Consider the following 20,446-nt stretch of genomic DNA (forward strand, 5'->3'; position numbering starts at 1 on the left):
AATGAGATTATAGAAAAACCTAAACAAACCCATATTAAATCATATGTTGAGGTTTCATTTATGTTTACCATATATTGGTACATTTATAGACCCTTGCAGCTTCCAAATGAAGGCAAAAATTTTACTTGTAACATTCACGTTATATAAAATGTATAAATGTTCTTACTATTTTAATTGTAACTTATTTGGGCTTTTCTTAAAAATATGAACTATTAGCTTTTAATACAATTATATTGGATATAACTAAGTTAAGCTATATATGTGTGTATGTGTATGTGTGTGTGTGTGTGTGTATATATATATATATATATATATATAAATATCACTCTACTATATATATAGCTATAATAAATATAAATATATTTAGATTGATATATAGAATAGAGATGTAATTTATAAAAAGAATATAAAAATATTACAGCTTAAATCTAGAAAAATAAATACCACATGGAGCCAGTGGGAAATTTGAACATTTTAATATAACTTAAAATAAATACTACCAAATGGCAATGCAAGTCCTCTATAAGGCACTTGCCCTAATGTTTTGGTATGAAAACAAAACAGGCAAACGACTAAAGGAAAGGTATAAAAAATAAAGAGGGAGAGAGAGCACTTAATAAACGCGGCCGACAGCGTCCTTCATCCCAACATACGAAAATAAATACAACTAAATTACATCTATAGTACAAAAATACGCTGAAACAAACCAAAAAAAAAAAAAAAAAAAAAAACTATATTAGAAAACCTGCTGAGGATTTCTCATCAGCCGACCGAATGCGTCACAGCGTGAAAATAACAACTGAAAGTTTAACGAACAGTCACACACTCATATCATTCGCTATGAAGAACCGCAACGAATACCAGCAGCTTCCAAAACGTTCACTGGATCAGGTACAAACAGGATGGGATTGAAACCATAGCAAGTCGTCTCTATGGAAACATCCACATGATACACGTTCCTCCAATGATTCCGTGTCATTTTTTCACTTTAGTCACACACAATAACTGTTGTCTCGGGCTGTGATGCGCAACAAACAGAAGGCATTGCATATGTACATCACACACAGGAGGGACAGGACGGGTCAAGGGTCAAAGGTCATTCACACTGCTATTGCATGGCTCAGTTGCACATATAATGAGTCTGTGATCTGACTTGGTATTGATTCCAAACGCAGACATCACACGTCCATATGATTTCCACAGCTATGGAGACAGGATCATAACTTCTTTATGCCAAAAAATAAGAAATAATAATGGTAATGTAACAAGTGAGCGAGAGGTTTGTATTTACATCTTCAGGAAATGTCCAACATTAGGTTTTCTCTCTGTGTGGTGAGAAGTGAGGGTCAGTGGTTGATGGTTCTCTCTCTGTGCTGCTGAGAGAGACACACACCTGTAGCTCTGTACAGTAAAGGTGAAACGCCGCCCATCACGAGCCTTCACACGTCTTCTCGGGTTTGGAGAGCGGAGGAGGTTTAAAGTGGGCCGTCTCGGTCAGGATGAAGCGATAAGAGTCAGATTTGGGCAGGTTTCACCACGTCGGTGGGTAGATTTGTGGGTGAATCTCATGAAACACATGCAGGTCAACTTCAAACCAAATATCAACGAGACAAAAATAAGAAATTATATTTTAGATTTAAAAAAATAGGACCATTTTGATTTTTGCACAGTGACATTATTTTTAAGACAATTATGTCATTAAATTTTCGTTTTCCATAATAGGTGGGAAAAATTCTAATTACTGTAATTAATCTGAATGTTTTACTTAGCAGCATATTTGCTTTTTATTACTTTCTGCTGATTTTCATTATGGACTTAATAAAATAATAATACTACAATTACTAAATATTTATTTTAATCATCCAAGTCATATACCGCCAGGAAAAAAATGCATTTTACAATAAGATTAACATTAGTTAATGTATAAACTAACATGAACTGAATTATTTTTTTACATAACATTTTATAATCTTTATCAGTGTTGTTGAAAATAGTTGTTCGTGGTTTGTTCATGTTATAATGCATTAACTAATGTTAACAAATACAACTTTTAATTTTAGCAATGTATTAGTAAATGCTCAAATTAAGATGAACTAAGATTAATAAATGCTGTTGAATTGTTTTTCTTTGTTAGTTAATGTTAACTTATATAGTAAATTAATGTAAACAAATTTGAATGTTATATAAATTTAAATAACATTTGATATATTATTATTATGAACTGTTTATAAAAATATTCCTACTACTACTACTTATAATAAATTGAATTTTTCTTTAATGAGAGAGAGACTTGTGTTGCATCAGAGTACTGAGAATTTATCAGAAAACTCATGAAGATAATGCTGCAATGCAAAACATCTCAATGATCCTAAAACTATGCTAAATTTTCCTCATGCTAAATATTTTTTTAGTTATGGTTTTGCAGTGAAATATGACTCGAGCATGTTCTTGGGGGGTTTCATGAGATTCACACTTGTGCTCTGAATTGCCTGAGAGACTTTTACAGTAAGACAGTTTGTTGTATGGTGGTGTATTTGAACTGAAACCTTCATATCAGAGCGTGGGGATAAAACTAAAAGAGAAACGCAAATATCAACACTCGAGTCCATTTTTCCCCATTCTCTTCGTTTTCATTATTTACCGAAAACACAAACAAGGAACGAAACACTTCAACACCTCAGACGGAGGATGTGTGTGTGTTAAAAATGCAAGAACAAAATTAAATTTGTGAGCCTCACAGGAACAGATCTACTGCTGCGTCTAACTACATGTCTGTCAGATGAGTTCCACACACATAAGGCAACATTTTTGGTTTGTTCCCCACAACGGCTCTTTTAAATGAGTGAAAAAAAAAGAAAAAAAAAACGCTCCAACAATACTGATCATATTCCCCAAAAAACACTGTCCATGATCTGTAAACAAGCAGCTGAAAGTGTACAAGACTTTTTACGTGGGTCGACCAGCTCAAGTCTCACCCAACTGTGCAAAACCCCTTTTAAGTCCCAAAACAAAACGAACAGAAAGCAACAAAAACGACTCGCTATGACTATCGGTAATTAAACGGAGGGGAGAGAGAGAGAGAGAGAGAGAGAGAGAGAGAGAGAGAGAGAGAGAGAGAGAGAGAGAGAGAGGGGGCTCTTTCTAGGATGGCTCCTTAAATTGTGTTATTTGATGACATCACTCCCGCCCGCTGGCCGAATACGAGAATTGTGGGAAATGTGGTCTCCGTTCGCTATCAGCTGAGTCCATCCCGTCCTCGTCGTCTGCAGGGGAGGAAGAGAGAGGGAAACGTCAGGCTACGGCTACGCACAGACGGACTACTGAATTTTCCATCGTGCTCTAATAAAAAGGGAATTTCCTAGCGATGCACAGATTTTCACAATGATACGCTCAATGCATTTTTTCATCGTGTACTTGCACTTCCTGTGGCACGAGGAGCCAGTCTACAGGAAAAGAGAGAGCGGGAGGGAAACGGCGTACTCACACTTCTCCGGAGGGGTGATGGTGATGGTCTGCGCCGTGAACTCCTCGTCGAAATACCTGGTGTCCGTCTCAGACGAGACCTGCGGCATGAACGGTGGTACCAGCTGGACAAGAGACGTGGTGAGAGGACCAGACAGAAAGCAGCTTATTACACATAATCAAGTACAAATGAATGAAGAAAAACTTGCTTTAACAAAAATACACTATGGGGTTGGCATGATTTCTAATGTTTTTGGAAGAAGTCTCTTCTGCTCACCAAGGCTGCATTTATGTGCTTAAAAATACAGTAAAAACCATAATACTGTGAACTATTTTTACAATTCAAAATAACTGTTCTCTATGTGAATATGTTGTAGAATGTCATTTATTCCTGTGATGTGATGCTGTATTTTTAGTGATTTAAACCAATAATGTGATGCGGCTGCTGGGCAATCAACCCTGGTTGAGCAGTAAACGAAGACACTATGGAAAATATGTTATGATAATATAAATGACCACGTTTGTGCATGAGGTTGTGGGTTCATGCACTCATTTCAAAATTATATAAAATATCCAGGGGTTGGATTTAGTTTGCATTTTGGATTATTTTTAATAAGATCCCATGAGTTCTGATAAATGCATTTTCAACTATTTCTGAAGGGCTTCTTATTGGAAAGCACTCTTACCAGAATGTTTTTCTGTTGGACTTGTAAAGGCCAACTGAATTCTGACCCCCAAACTTCTGAACAAGGGTGTTATGTTTCTGCTTTTGAACCCTCTCAAATGTCTAGCCCCATTGATTTCCACTTGTACCTTTTTGTCATAGACGTCCTGCCAGTCCACTGCAGTGAAGAAACTGTGTCTCATGATTTCCTTCGCATCATCCGGACCTCCTCCGAGCTTCAGAGAATAAAGCGCAGATTAATATTCATTCAGGTCTCACGTGATACACGTGGTGTTCTCCTGCTAAAATGAGCTTTGGATCACACATTCACACACTGACCTCTTATTGGGGTCTTTGATGAGTAATCCAGACAGTAAAGACTTGGCGTCTGCAGAGAGGGTTCTGGGAAACTTGATCTCCTCCATCAGAATCAGTTCAAACAGCTTCTCATGGTCCTGAAGACAGAAAAGAAATTTCTATTTCAAATAAATTTTCACTGTAAATTTTTTTATCATGGTTTCCACAAAAATATGAAGCAGCACAACAGTTTTCAACACTGAGAAATGTTTCTTGAGCAGCAAATCAGCATATTAGAATGATTTCTGAAGGATCATGTGACACTGAAGACTGGAGTAATGATGCTGAAAATTCAGCTTTGATCACAGGAATAAATTACATTTTAAAATACATTCACATTGAAAGTATTTCATAATTTTATTGTATTTTTGATCAAACAAATGCAGCTCTGGTGAGCAAAAGAGGCTTTTAAAAACATTTTAAAATCTTAGAGATTAAATGTTTTTTTATTTTTGTGTGTTGCTAGTGTTAGAGCGAGTCATACCTGATTATAAAAGGGCAAGCGTCCACACATCATCTCATACATAACAACTCCCAGACCCCACCAGTCCACCGCTCTCCCGTAATCATTGTCCTCCAACACCTGATCGATACAATCACAGTACACGACACATTATGCTCATCCACAACCAGTCATATCATTCTCAAACACCTGCTCAAAAATCAGTTATGGACATTATCTTAATGTCATATTATCCTCTGACATCTGATCATTATCCTCTGATACCTGAACAACAATCAAGTTATATTACTCTACAATGGCTGATCCAGAAACAATTATATTATCTCTCGAAACAAAACCCTGATCAATAATATCAAACGGTTTCCGAATACTGGATTAATAACTATTGGCAGTCATTTGCAGATTTCTCTCCAATACTAATAGCAATTCTAATGGCCACCAACCTAGATAAACGACTGCAATGATGGAAAAACAGCCTGACATATGATTACATCATACAGTTATGATCATGCCATCAGCATTTCAGCATCCATATGCAACACCGTGGTTTATTATACATGCTGTACTCTTATTTGATTATTAAAATGGAGTTAAACAGCAATGAAAACATCCAGCGGGTCACTGTCTGATCACTCTATTTTTACCCATGAGCTGCTCAGTCTTGTCTACAGCCTGCTGTTTGTGTCTATTTCTGTACGGACGCTAGAAAGCACAGCTAAAGTGTGACCCTGTTCCTGCTAACCTGTTCCGGCTGTGACAGACGGAGATTAAACAGTCATCTTTATTAAATGTAACCCAGTGTGTGTGTTTCCTGTGCTGCGTGTAAAGAGATGAAACATCCCGTACCTCAGGGGCCAGATACTCCGGGGTCCCGCAGAATGTTTTCATGGTGGCCGTGTCTGTGATGCCCTCCTTACACAGGCCGAAATCAGTGATCTTTATGTGACCGTCCTTATCCAACATCAGGTTTTCCAGCTGGACAAACACACACGAATCACACACACATCTTACGGTCCGCTGATAATGCTAAAACTGAGGTGTCTAGGGTGAAAACGTTGATATTAATGTTCTGTTCACCTTCAGGTCACGGTAAACAATCTTCGCAGAGTGCAAGTAATCCAACGCAGAAACGATCTCAGCGCCGTAGAAACGGGTTCTATCCTCCGAAAATACACGCTCTCTCGACAAATGAAAAAATAGCTGCAATAACAATTAGAAATATAAGGAATATTCAGAACTCACAAAACCAAACGTGCAGCACACCCACACACACTGAGAAAGAAACACTGAAATAAAGCAAGGAAATTTCAACCGTTTAGAAATGCTTTAAAGGAAAATCAAAAGTTGGAAAGAAAAAGTTTGAAAAAGAGAAAGATTAACAGTTTGGGAAAAAATAAGTAAAGTTTGAAAGCTGGAAAGTAATTTGAAATTTGAAAAAGTTCAGTTTAGAGAGAAATTTCAAAAGAAAGTTCAAAGGGTTAGAAGGTCAAAAGGACATGTCACAAGTTTCAAAATATCTTTAAGATCAAAAGTTGTTACAATTTGTAAGTTTGAAAATTAAAAATTTGGAAAGACTGGAATTTTGAAAACTGGAAAGAAATTTTGTACGTTTAGAAATGTTTCAAAGAAATGTTAGAAAGTTCAAAAGAACATTTTTAATAAGTAATTTTAAAAGAAAGTTGAAACGAAATTTCACGAGTTTGAAAATGTTCTGAAGAAAGAAAGAAAATTCTAAATTTGAAGAGTTGTAAGTTTGAAAAGAAACGCCAAAATTTTGAAAAAATTGAAAGTGTGAAAGCTAGAAAGAAATGTTTTAAGTTGTACAATATTTGAAAGAACGTTCAAAGGTTTAAAGTCAAAACACCTTCAAAAGAAAGTTTTAAAAAATGTTAAAGAAACAAATTTTACCTCTCCTCCATTCACGTACTCCATAACAAAACATAAACGATCCTTCGTCTGAAACGAGTACTTCAGTGACTGCAGAAAAAAGAACAAACAATTCATTTTTTTTTCTTTTTTAATTATAGGGGAAACAACACAAGAATTACGTTTCTTTGAAATGTCTGCGGAGTGGACAAAAGCATCCTGTTATGTGATCACTCACAGTCAGAAAGGGATGCCTCGTGTTCTTCAGAACTCTGCTCTCGGTGAGCGTGTGAGCAACTTCATCCTGAAAGAGAGAGAGACAGAGAGAAGTTCATCACAGCTGACGTCCAGCGTTCCTCAGTTCAGTCCGTTCTCACAGAATCACCTCTCTTACCTTGGCAACAATAACCTCCTTTTTCAGGATCTTCATTGCATAATATGTGCCGCTGGCTTTCTCCCGCACCAGAATCACCTTCCCAAATGTGCCTTTACCCAGCAGCTTCAGATAGTCAAAGTCATTCATTGTCTGTCAAAGAAAAGAGAGAGGTCAGAATGAGCAGTTAAACCACCTCGATCCACCGCTCTGGCTCGGGCTCGACCTTTCGTTTGTGATGACTGGTTGACGTGTCCATCTCTTCCTCGTTGACGTTTTCGATCTGAGAGATGGGGCTACACAGGATTCCTTCCTCTTCCTGTTTGGCCAGCTTGTCTGCCACCATCTGAATGGCCTCGACCCACTCATCCCTGGTTACCAGGGAAACAAAAGTGTGATCAGTTGTGATGCAAATTTAAACACTAGTGCGAGTTCAACGTGATCTGGACGTGTCGGACCTCTCGTCAGGCGTGTCCACGTGAAACGTGCGCTCGATCACAGTGGTCCACTGCAGACACCTGATGATGAAGGTGTTGGGCTTCGGCCTCTCCGTCTTCATCAGCTGACACTCTGACGAATGAGAAGAAGAAGAAGAAGAAGAAATAGGCATGTTTATGAGTCAGACTCATGTTGATGACATCAGCATGTGACGCTCTAATTAAATCAGTTTGCGTTGAATGAAGTGAGTCATGGATCTGGAGAACAGGAAATGGATCTGAGGTTTACCAAGAACAAGACAAGACACTGATATCATAAATTAAAAAAAGAAAGTGCAGGGCAAATAAACATCAATCAATCTTTTCTCTTAACACTGGTTGGAAGTCAAGAGATTAATCACACTTTAATAAATTTATATATTTTCCAGATAATATTTTATCCATCTAGATAATATTTTTATTCAAATTATTAATGGTTCATTATAAAGCAGTGTTATAATAGTAACATTGAGATACTATTATAGTTTTTATTAATATTTTAATTATTAAATGATTTTGTTAATAATATAATTAGATTGATTAGTTTTAAGTTTTTTTTTTTGTTATTTTGAGTATTTTTTTTTTTTTTGTGTGTGTGTGTTTTTTGTTTATTCATATATTTATTTATTTATTTTTCAGCTCAATTAAATGATAATGAGAGTGTTTCCATGGCAAATATGAGAAATAAATTAGTTTCATAGTTTCAGTTAACATTAATTTTATTTCAGGTAATCAAAAATGTTTTAATTATGGTTATAGTTAACTTTAATATCTCTGTTTTAAAGTATATATATATAGCAGATCCTCATGTTTTGGGGTCCGTGGCACCTAAATATTTGAAAACCAGTGTAAAAGCCTTAAAATGCATCTGATAATGAGAGAGACTCACTGGCCACAGAGAAGTTGTTGAGCGGATACGCCAGATCGGCATCTTGTGGCTTCTCCTTATATCCAATAAACGACCCATCCGTCTTTAACAGGAAGTACCGCGGTCTCCAGTTCTTAATGTATTCACCTGCAAAACCAATAAAACCCGCACACGATCAAGCACACAGAAAAACACTGAAACATGCAATATTCACCATCAACAAACGAAAACACACTCATTAATGCATCAGTATTTCAATGCTGTTGTTTCTCACCTCTTTTCTGCACCCATCCCTCTTTCACTACGTTCTGGTCGTTCATGTTGGCTCCGAGGTCAGAGTTCAAGGGTCAGTCCAGTGCGCGGCTTCCTGCTGGCGGTTCTGTCCTGTTCCCTCGCTCTGCTCTCCAGTTCTCTCACACTCTTCTTCTCACTTTCTCTGCCACGTTGTGATGTAACGTCTCAGCCTCCTCCTTCACTTTCACTCTCTCTCTCTCTCTAGCGACCCTTCAAACACTCCAGTGGTGACTCAGCCTGAAAGGAAACAACAAAGGAGAGAAAACACACACACATGGGTCATTCTCTTCCGCTTCTCCCCCTCTCCCACGAAAAATAAAGTCATTGTTAGGAGCAGGGAAACATTTCCCGCCCCTTCCCGTGGCCTTCTCTTCCTCTCTCACACTGGATGCTGAAGCTACGCATGATTCTAAACACAACCTTGTTTCTGTCAGCTTTTCATTATTATGAGGCTTTAGAACCTCAGAATTCATCGGAGAAGCACATAATCAAATGCAGAATCTCAGAATCAACCTTGAAATCTTACAACTGATCAAAGAACACAATAATGAACCCAACACCAGAACCTCACAATCAGTTTTGCAATGTAGAATTTTACAGATACTGTAGAATCCCATAATGAATAAACATCACAACCTCAGAATGAATTTTAAAAACATCTCAGAAACAACTGATAAATAAAAATGAAATCCATTAAGTACTAAAATCCTATTCGAAATTTGAATTTTTGTTTTGAAATAAATAGAAATCTCATTCAAATAGAATTCATATTAAAATGATCTTAAGATTCAACTTATTTTGGACAAACCATGTTATTTTACACATTGGAAATCAACCTGACAAATCTTAGATAAACTGTCATTTTTATTAAGCAGAATTTTCAAATTGAACATAGAACCTTTAAAATCCCCCTTAAATCACACTTAGAACCCAGAATCAATCTCAGAATCAGCCTCCGAACCAACCTTGGATTTCTACAATCAATCTTAGATCCTTAAAAATCAACATAGGGGGCTCAGAATCTTATAACATGATCTGAGGATCGACCGAAGAACCTTTAAATCAAAATTATAATTTTACAAGCAATCTTAGAGCACTATAATGAACAATAGGACACTGTAATCAACCTAAGAAAGAATCTTAGAATCATCTCAGAATCAACTGCTTAACCTCAGAATGATGAAATTAGAATTAAATATAGAAGTCATAGGACATTATAATACAATCAGAATTTTACAATACATAGAACTCGCATTCAGTCAAGAATCATCTTAGAATCAAACTAGATCAGTCTTAGAATCATACATCCTTAAAATCAACCATCCAACTTCTCAACCTCAGAACTTCCAAAGAAATCATGCAATAAAATCAGACTTAAAATCTTGAATTTATCACTTTTCATTCACCGTCGTCTTAGAATCAAACATAGAACTTTAAAATCAACCTTGGAATTTTTAGAATTGACTTTAAAGGAATCAACATGGACCTTAAAATCCACCTCAGAACCTCAGAAAAGGAATCTTAGAACATTAGAACCAGTCCTCACAGTTCTGTCTGTTCTGATCTAAAGCTCAGTTTATCTTTAATAAATCAAAGCTGGTGCATATGGGAATACAGGCACTTCACACTCGTTTTATATTTAAACATCTGTGCATCTGGCTGCTGCTGTACATGCATGAGTCCTCCATAATCTACAACTTCCCTTTCTTAAATGAACAATACATGACATCACACTGCATCATCACGCGTCACATCTGTATACTTTCCTTGCACCCAGACTATCTGTGAGAATATATAACTTGATCACTCTTTTCAAAAGAACTAAATACAAATTCAAGGCAATAGATGTTGTTTACAAACATAATTATTTTTGAGTCAAAATATCAAGATGTTTTTATATTGTGTCTTCTAAACCAAACATGCCATTTCATAAAAAGGACAAAATATGTGACATTTTTATTGAAACAGTAATGAAGGTCTAAAGCAGCTCTGTTCTTTTTGTTTTTCTTGTCACATGACAACAAAATGGCTTACTGCACACTGATTACACCACACAGATTTTGTTTTTATTAAATATTAATACATTTTAAAATAAAAATTCTTATTTTGTTAAAGAAATTATAATAAAATATGTTTTTTTAAAGGCTTTCCACCCTTTTGACTTCAAGTCAAGAAAAAACATCAAAATGATTTTAAATTCAGAAAATGAAAACATATTCTTTATACAAGAACATATTTAATAAAACTGATGCATAATTTCCATTGTAAGGAAGAACGATGCCTAAACAACAGAAGCCACCCAAACCAATGTCAACAAAAACAATGGCGGACACGGTTGAGCATCACACACACACACACACACACACACACACACACACACAGGGATGTGACAGCAATTAACATGAAAAATCACAATAACCACAATGAAGCAGCGGCTTTATGTCACATTGAGCTGCTGTTATATAATCCATCGCCATCATTATAAATACACACAGCGGACTGACAGCTCGCACGAACAAGAACATACGAGCCTATGAACATACACGGATGTGTGTGTGAGAACACGGCTGTGTGATAACAATACAAACACACATGCATTTAGGCTCGAGGATGTGAAGTGTGCGCGCTCTTGTAATGCGTGAGATGGTGGATGCGCATCAATAATATCACGCAGGATGTTGTTTAAATGTGTTTAGAATGGAATATTACCGTGATTTATATCAAAATGCCTCTGGATCTGTAAAGAAGCGCTTCATGCATCCAGCAGCAGCAGCATCACGGGCAAGGCCGAGGAGCATCCCCGCCCGGCGGCGGCCACTGATGCTCCAGCGCGGATGCTCGGCCTTGTCCGTGATGCTGCTCGCTGATGGAGGAAGAATAAACAACACGAAGCACGCAGTACCTGGCAGACGCTCCGCCAGACGGTGGGATCGGTTCCACGCCAGCCCGGTAAGAGACAAACCCAAACCCGCACGCAGATGCTGCTGCTGCCGCCGCCGGTCGGTCATGAGGAAAACGGAGGCACGCGCGCCCGTGATGTGGCCATCGTTTTCGTTAGCCCGGTGAACCGAATGACCCTGGATGAATGGCGTAACCCGATGCAGAAAGCGAGGTGACGGCGCACCCCGTCTCTAGCACTTGAATTTGCCCGAATCTTACTATGGCGAGGGTCTGCTTGTTAATTTTCATGAGGTGAGCGTCGGCATTGGAAGGTCAGCAGGCAACGTCAGTGGCAGCTCATTAATATTCATAAGATAGACCTTCCGCATTGGAAGATTACCAAACAACGTCAGCTGGAGCTGAATAACATCCAGAATACGTGCCTTTTTATTATTAAAATTGTATGCATATTAGCGTAAACAATACCAAGAGAACTGTACATTTGCTACATGTTATGAGAAACATTTTAATATAAATAATATTGCAATATAAAAATTTCTTTATTGTCATTATGCAGAGTACAAGTACAGAGCTAATGAAATGCAGTTAGCATCTAACCAGAAGTGCAAGAATATAGTGTTATATATACATATAAGTGCAGAGTAAGTGAAGCTATGATTTACAGAATGTACAGTGGAGTTGCTATATGTATTGAGCAGAGTATATACAGAATATAAATAGGAATGGAATGTAGGGATTATATGTACATTATGAACAGAGCAATGTAGGATTATATATACATTGAGAACAGCAGCAACGTAAGAACAGTGGTAATAAATACAGTTGGATGAGTGTGCAATAGTATTGTATATAAACATAAACTAAAAAATACTACACAATCTAATAAAAAAAAGAATTAATTAAAATAAAAAATGTTTGGAGATATAACATTTCAGTTTATATACAAGAGAGTGCCTAATAATATTAATAACTGTATAATATATATATATATATATATATATATATATATATATATATATATATATATATATATATATATATATATATATATATATATATGTGTGTGTGTGTGTGTGTGTGTGTGTGTGTGTGTGTGTGTGTGTGTGTGTGTGTGTGTGTGTGTGTGTGTGTAAAGAGGTGTGTGTTTGTGTGTGTTAGGCTTATTAATATTTTCTTTAAAATGCCACTGAAACGTAGCAAACAACGTCTGCCGGAGTTAATTAATATTCATAACCTAATCCTTGCCATTGGGAGGTTGTCGAGCAACGTCAGCCTGATCTCATTAATATTAATGAGCTGAGCCTTCGCAATAGTAGGAATCGTAGTTTCATCTCCAGCACCAGCCATTCAGCCGCTGCCAGTGGGACGGAGGAGGGACCCTCTCGACGTCACACCGGGACCCGTTCTTACCGGACGCTCCCCCCGTCCTCCTCCTCTTCCTGGCTTTGTCGCTCGCCAGGCTTTTGTTTGTCTCGCTACATATGAATGATAAATGCTTTATGTACCTCCCACCGACCGAAAAGAGACCTCATATATTCACACACAGCACCAGAAATCATTTATTATGCCTCAAACGAAGAGGACAATAATAAATGCACCAGCTGCAGTTCGTTTCCCCGCCTCTATCCCGGGACAGAGTAAGGATTTGGGGCCCTTTGTCTTGTTTAATGAATGCAGACATCTATATTATACACAAAACAAAGGACACTAAAGAATAATAATACTAAGACTCAGACTACTCTTTGAATAACCACCAATAATCAGTCACCAACAATAAGACACAAACCCGAGGAATAATTTTCATAATCTCATTACATGCATATTTTGATTGGACTGCACGTGGGGTGCATCGTTTATGAGGACTTCATATATAAATTTGCAGGATGTCTCCCTCTAGTGTTCAACACATAAACCTGAATCCCTATTTTAAATAATTAAAAATAAATATATTTAAGAGATACAGTACAGATTCACGTTTTAGTTAATAATTACATTTAGAACACTTCATAATAATAATAATAGCCTAATAATAAAGTTGTTAGATCTAGACCAAGGCAGTGAGTGGTGAAATTCAGATCCAGATCTAGTCCATGTTTATCTGGTCTACCAAAATATAAGATCCAGACTCCAACTCTGAATTTCATTTCAGATTCACAATCGTGGATGTATAAATTCTGTTAAAATGAACATATGGATTTTGCAATATACTGATAAAGGTTATTATAAAACACACACTGTTTTATTTACAGGTATTAGCAATTGCATTAACAATACAAATTATATATAAAAGACAAGTATATACGAACTTACTATTACAGTATTCATTTTGTAGACGTTAAGTGTATAAAACTTAGTTGCTCTTAATATGTTTTTAGCCGTTGCATTTAATAGCTTTCAGACCAGAGGGAGCTTCTAGATTAAAAAGGGGATTTTTCGAGAGGACTGTTAGACTAAACCCAGAATATAAACGGTACTGATTGATGTGATGAGTGTAGAATGATCCTGCAGTCAGTATTTCTGTAAGCACTGCTGTCCACAGCTCTCACGAGGACGCTGATGTTCAGCCGTACAATTGCATCAACACGCTGACTGAAAACAAGCAGGTAAGATAACTTGTGTTTGTCTTTCAAAACAGGTTTCAATTTGTTTTCAGATGAGGAATTTGCATTTAAACGTGTGATTTGGTTGTGACCTGTAAAACATTATCAGCCGAGATTCGATAAAAACAGCAAGACACAAGGAGCCGCAGCAGAAACTAGAATGACGAGAATCACAGAAACAACAATTCATGCAGACCTATTCATAAATCTGTTTCTGGAGCTACATAACAGTGTTAATCACCATTTTACTTCAATGTTATCTTGTTATAAAATAAAAAAACGTTTCAAGCTGGCCTAAACTGGTTTGCTTGTCAATCATCCTGGTTCTAAATCAGACTGATTGACAGGCAAACCAGCTTAGGCTTGTTTGAAATGCATACCATTGCATTCACTGCGTAGGCCACTTGTTATATATAACACCACTGACCCCGCCATCCTGCACTGAAACCCTGGCATAATAACATAATTCAAACCCGGGTCAAGTCTTACATGCTCATTAATAGCAAATGAATATATTCAGGAGTTGCTCTGAGGTTACACAAGTTTAAGGAAAGTCAAGACACAAAAAAACATCCAACACACAATGTAAGCCTAAAGGTTTTTGAGTCTGTGACTCCTAACATCTCAAAATAAACATTCAGGATGTGGATGTTGAATAGTTAAGAAAGTATGTAATTTATGCAAGTTCTCTTCCAACCATGCTATGATATATAGCTAGGTTAACTTAAAACATTATCACTGTGTTTCAGACACAATTTGGCCAGTTTGAACTTGGTTAATTGCTTTAATATACATATTGATTTTAAGCATGTTAGTATGTTTTACTGCGTGCATCATGTTTGTTTGATCAGCACTGTTTCTCATGTGCTCATCGGCAGGGCAGAGATGTTTTAGGACTGTATCCTGGTTGGATCGCAAGAGTTCACACCGTCAGCTCACATCTGGACATCTGAGACAGACACAGACACATTTACATAAGCCTACTGGTACAAACAGAAAAGTCACTTTGGATCCTATAATCTGTTAATATTCTATGAATCAAAATGTTTACATTTTCTCAAACTAGCGGAGAAGATTTGTTTATGTATTTTCTGACAGATTCACACTAGTTTTTGTTGTCAGTAAAGCCCTTCCACCCAATGCCAGCAATACACTGCAGTTCACTCTATGGCCACCAGGGGTTACTTTAGGCCACATGCAACACACATTAGGGTTCGTAAATAAATCACCAGTGCTTTAGCAATGCTGCAAGGATGATGTAGGCTAAAACCATAGGCTGTATAAAACCTAGAAACAACCTATTTAGCACTTCCGGGTCCATCATGGTTTTTTCTATGTGTTTATGGTTAAATGCATGAAAAAATGTCTGTGGCAAACACAGATCGTTTTATTCTACAACATTTAAAATAGCCAGTTGCTATCATATGGCTAAATGGGACATCAAAGGCTGTTGAGGACATTAAAAATCAGCACATCGAACTGATAAACTCATGCACTGGTCGTTTTCACAGCCTCAGTGTGTTTATTCACTGTTCTAACAAACTTTCAGAGAAGATGTTTTTCAATAAAGACTGAAAGAAGTATTTAATCATGCAAATGTGGTGTGTTTGTTTAGCTTTTTACTTCTGGAGTTTGTATTTAGGCTTCAAAATTCATAAAAGTTGTTCATGAACAACATGTAAGAATCATAAACATTCATTTTCTGCAATCATTTTAAAGAAATGGAAGAAACTTTTTGGGTTTTTGTCGAAGGAACCAGTTGATTCTAACATATCCCTTGCGAAAACCATGGTTTTACTACAAATAAAACCAAAAAACCATGGTTTTGCTACACTAACCACAGTTTAACCATGGTATTTGTAGTAAAACTGTGGTTGTGCAAATGGTAATCAATACGCCAAAAACATGGTTACTACACTTCTACTGTAGAAAAAACCATGGTTAATTTTTGTAAGGGATGAGCTGACCTACACTAATATTTTTCGTCACTACAATGAGATCGTATCATAACTTCTGGAGCATGTTAATTAATGTAACTTAGCCGGATGACGTTATAGTACAAGGGCAATAGGGGAAAGTAAAAACTGTACCCTAAATTCTGCACCAATCTCAACTGATTTCTGATTCCTCCTCAGATCGATGCTGAAGACTCCAGACATGCAACATTATGAATCTAGAGCCGTTTAGAAATACCAGAGAAGAAACTGGCCCTTCAGGCATCACTTCAGTCCCATCACAGAGAAGCACACACATCAAACACTGAACATACAGTCTATAGGTCTAATATCTCACTCGGTTTACATGCCTTCATTGACTACAATACATGTAACCCTCTCTGTATTTGTAGAGGAATGCTTTAAAGTCAGTTTTACATTCAGAGTCAGAAACAGAAGATTAAGATGAAAGCCCTTCCCTTCATGTTTGGCAAGACTCACCTTCCGTTCTTACAAAAGATCCTGTCTCTTAAGCTCTTAAACTTGGTCTCCTGCCCTGGATAATCAGGAATGGTGTTGTTGGAAGGCTTATTTCTTCATTTATTTCTTCATTTATTATTTATATATTACTGCCGCCTTACAAAAGCATGTTTTGCAAATATAAAGGTTACATGTATGTAAACACAACTTGAGCAACTGTAGACTATTGTCCTTCACACACTGGGACCTTCACACATCTGTAAGTGGAGAAACACAGTGAATGTGTGTGTGTGTGTGTTGAATCTAAACATATTCCTTGCACATTTTAAATATAACTAGAACATGATTTTACATTGGACTGAAAACAGCAGTGAATATTCATATCCATAAACAGACACGCACTGTCACTTTGAGATGCACAGACTTTTATTGGTAAAAATGTATAGTTAGGAATGTCAACAATTTGACAGGGTTATCATACACTGTAATAAATAATTTGTTACCTTAAAATTTTTCTCTTGTCTTAATTTTTTTCTGTATGATGCAGTTGTTTCAACATGCATTTCTGAGCTGAAACAACAGTTTTATTAGTTTATTCAACTTTGAGCTTAGTTGAGGGCAAATAAACTTACATTTTCTTGTTGTCTGGACAATTTATTAAAAAAAATTGTCTACAAAAAAAAGAAGTTGAAATGGCAAAATTTTACAATTATTTTGTCAAATTAGACTAAAACTATATAAAAAAATGACAAATACTTACAAAATTAAAAAAAAAACTTTAACCAAAAAAACTGAAAATGTACAAAAAAAATAATAAATCTAAATACTAATATATAGTATATCAATAGCTACTAAAATAACACTGATTTGAAAGCCGTGTAATTGTTTGAATTACTTGATTTGAGAATGAATAATGAGTTGTTTTCTTTCATTTTCTTGTCATTTTTATGGTGCTTTGTTTGTCTTTTTAAGAGCTTGACAACCTGTAGACATGCAGTTTTATGGGAAACTCTCCATTTGTGTCATATTTAGTAAAACATGCTGCTGGTGATATTTTTATTTTAGCGTGAAATACTTTTACAAATTGCTTGTTTTCAGACACTGCCGGTGCTTTGTGCTTAATGCAGCAATCATGAAATGTACATGCCGCAAAATCAGTGTACCTTGAAGAGATTCTCTATCAACATCACAATATGACCTGACCCATGGTGCACGAAACACTCTGAAACATGAGGATTTTAGCAGCTCAGAGGGGATGAAATGCCAAAAACAGACCATTTGTGCTGTTTTCACACAGGTGCTGATTTCCAAAAGTTCCCACTGAGTTCACTTCCAGAGCCACTGGAGCAGCAGCAGAGATGAGATGAAGCCCCTGTCAAAATTGCGATCAAAACCTTTAGATTGAGGAAAAAATCATTCTTTTGGTGATATGTAATCACACAGTGGCACAGATGTAAAACATGCATTTGAAAGCCACACTTATATTTCTTCTGTAATGAAAAGCAGTACTCCATGTGAAACCTCAAATGTCAGTGAGTTTCATGTGAATTGTTTTGTAAAGATTTGGGTGATTACATTAAGCTGACTGATCTGTGCAGTTGTGTTGGTTTAGACTTACCTCAAAGTACAACGTTAGAATAGCATCATACATCGGTTAAATGCAGTAGATATGTAAATATTTAAATATCCCGATGCAACTGATTAGATGATCAAACAAATGAGTTACTAACAAGTGAGCAGTAATCTCCACCTGCCCTTGAACCTTTATTTGACAAAGCACGTTGTGTGGGAAACATATATAATCATATTTAACTGTTAGATATCAGTTAATCGCAGCTGTGAGAGGCTGACATCCTTGTCAACGTCTACATGCCTGAGTCATGCTGACATTCGTCCTGTGTTCGCATCAAAAATAGCTCAAACTCTTCACCCGTCTTCACTTCCTGCAAACTGATCCCTCGCTGCAGAACAATGCAGAACAATTCAGCTTTGAGAGTTGAGAGATGTCAAATGCATCGTCTCTGATATTCAATACCTGCATCATAATGCATGATCATAACTCATTGTTCATTTTGTTCTCTCAGCAGATTTGTCATGGTGCACTAGTGTGTGTAATACTGAACCTAAATAAATAAAAGTGTATTTAATTATCAAGCAATTAGGCCATTTAATAACAGATCCAATCGAATGTAAAAGTATTTGGACAATCAAGTCACACTTAAAATGTCTAAATGTCATTAACAAACCAGAAACATAAGCACCTTTTTCAAAGAAAAGCAAAAAAGTGTCTAAAAGATGTTTAATATTTATTTCAGTTAGGGTGTATACAGGGTTATTATAGTTAACTAAAAAAAACAACAACTGAAATAAATATTAAAAAGCTTAAACTTTTTATTTTTCTATTTCAGCTAATTGCAAAAGCAATATTTTTTCATATTTTTAGTTTAATTTGATGCAATAAGCAAAATAAAGATGAATAAAAACTTTAACAAAATTAATAAACTTTACCTAAAATTAAAATGAAAACTAATAAAATATTAATAAATCTATAATAGTAACTTTCTAGTATTTTGTCTTTAAAAAAAAGACTCAAATTAAAAGAAAAAAAGTTCGATTTTACAGTGTAAAACAATAATATATTGTTCAAAGGCGATGAAGTGTCTAATTACATTTTGGAGCCACTATGTACACAGTTTAAAATACTTTTCAATTTAATAAAACTTTTGTGGGCATCTGCATATTTGAAAGAACGTGTACTTTGCAGAATAAAGGTGGACAATCTTATCATAGAAATGCATCATAGTATAATTTAGTTGAATAGTGTCTCTCTTTCAAATACTTTAGACAAAACAGCTCTTAAGATACGTCTTATAAATTACTACCGAAACTGTTAGCCTGACTACCTGGCTAAAATTACATCATAGGAATCCAACCACAGGTGTGCAATACCAGTCCACCCACTATACATGCAACACAGAGTCTGTGCTTTCCCTATTCATCACCAGTACAGTACATTTCAATGAATACATTTAACAAAAGAAAATCAGAATTTATGCTGTGACTTGTCTTTCTGACACCATATTTAAGGGTGTAAAATCATAAAAGTATTTTTTTATCACATATTTATCGGTATTTTCACTACCAGTCAGAAGTTTGGAATAATTAGGATAATAATCTTTTCTGCTCACCAAGGCTGCATTTAATTTATTGTAAAAACAGTAATTGTGAAATACTGAAATGCAGCATTTATTTGAAATAAAAATCTTTTGTAACATTATAAATGTCTTTACTTTATTTTGATCAATTTAATGCATTGTTGCTGATTAAAATGTTGATTTCTTTATAAAAAAAAAATCAGAAATATATTTATGTAAATTTTTTTTTACCATCAATGTTACCAATATAATTGGCCATTTTTCATATATTTTAAAATATATTTAAAATATATTCAAAATCTGAAAATATGTATATTTTTGCCATATGGGTTCTAATATAATATTAAAGTTTCTCATTAAGCAACATCAAAATAACTTCTAAATACACTAAATATTCCATTCCATTTAAAAGGCAATTGCTTATGTAAAATAAATAAGTAGTGTACAGTAGCATCAACATGTTATATATATATTATTCTATATATATATTATTCTATTATTCTATATTTTTGCATTGTTATTCAACCTATACCCCTTAACCCCGAAACATTTT

At 35.8% G+C, this 20,446-nt stretch overlaps 1 protein-coding gene across 3 annotated transcripts; it reads right to left on the reverse strand.

Moving 5' to 3' along the window:
• Nucleotides 1-2,411: 2,411 nt before the first annotated feature.
• Nucleotides 2,412-12,007, reverse strand: LOC109066531 (RAC-gamma serine/threonine-protein kinase-like). Of its 3 annotated transcripts, none has more exons than XR_006160753.1 (16): nucleotides 11,726-12,007; nucleotides 8,804-9,060; nucleotides 8,551-8,676; nucleotides 7,644-7,755; nucleotides 7,412-7,556; nucleotides 7,207-7,338; nucleotides 7,051-7,116; nucleotides 6,855-6,923; nucleotides 6,024-6,146; nucleotides 5,793-5,921; nucleotides 4,968-5,066; nucleotides 4,466-4,581; nucleotides 4,276-4,363; nucleotides 3,485-3,587; nucleotides 3,104-3,263; nucleotides 2,412-3,067 (listed from the first exon to the last, which is right to left on the reverse strand). XR_006160753.1 is itself a non-coding variant. In XM_042763234.1 (15 exons), the coding sequence occupies exons 2-15, from the start codon at nucleotides 8,847-8,849 to the stop codon at nucleotides 3,178-3,180; spliced, it is 1,440 nt and encodes a 479-aa protein (XP_042619168.1). In that variant the 5' UTR covers nucleotides 8,850-9,060; nucleotides 11,726-12,007; the 3' UTR covers nucleotides 2,412-3,177. The 3 variants fall into 3 exon arrangements, 1 of the variants encoding a protein (XP_042619168.1); XR_006160751.1 differs by having other exon boundaries at nucleotides 3,100-3,263; XM_042763234.1 differs by having other exon boundaries at nucleotides 2,412-3,263.
• Between the last annotated feature and the right edge of the window lie 8,439 nt (nucleotides 12,008-20,446).

Source organism: Cyprinus carpio, chromosome A1, assembly GCF_018340385.1.
Source record: "Cyprinus carpio isolate SPL01 chromosome A1, ASM1834038v1, whole genome shotgun sequence".
Classification (NCBI taxonomy): domain Eukaryota; kingdom Metazoa; phylum Chordata; class Actinopteri; order Cypriniformes; family Cyprinidae; genus Cyprinus; species Cyprinus carpio.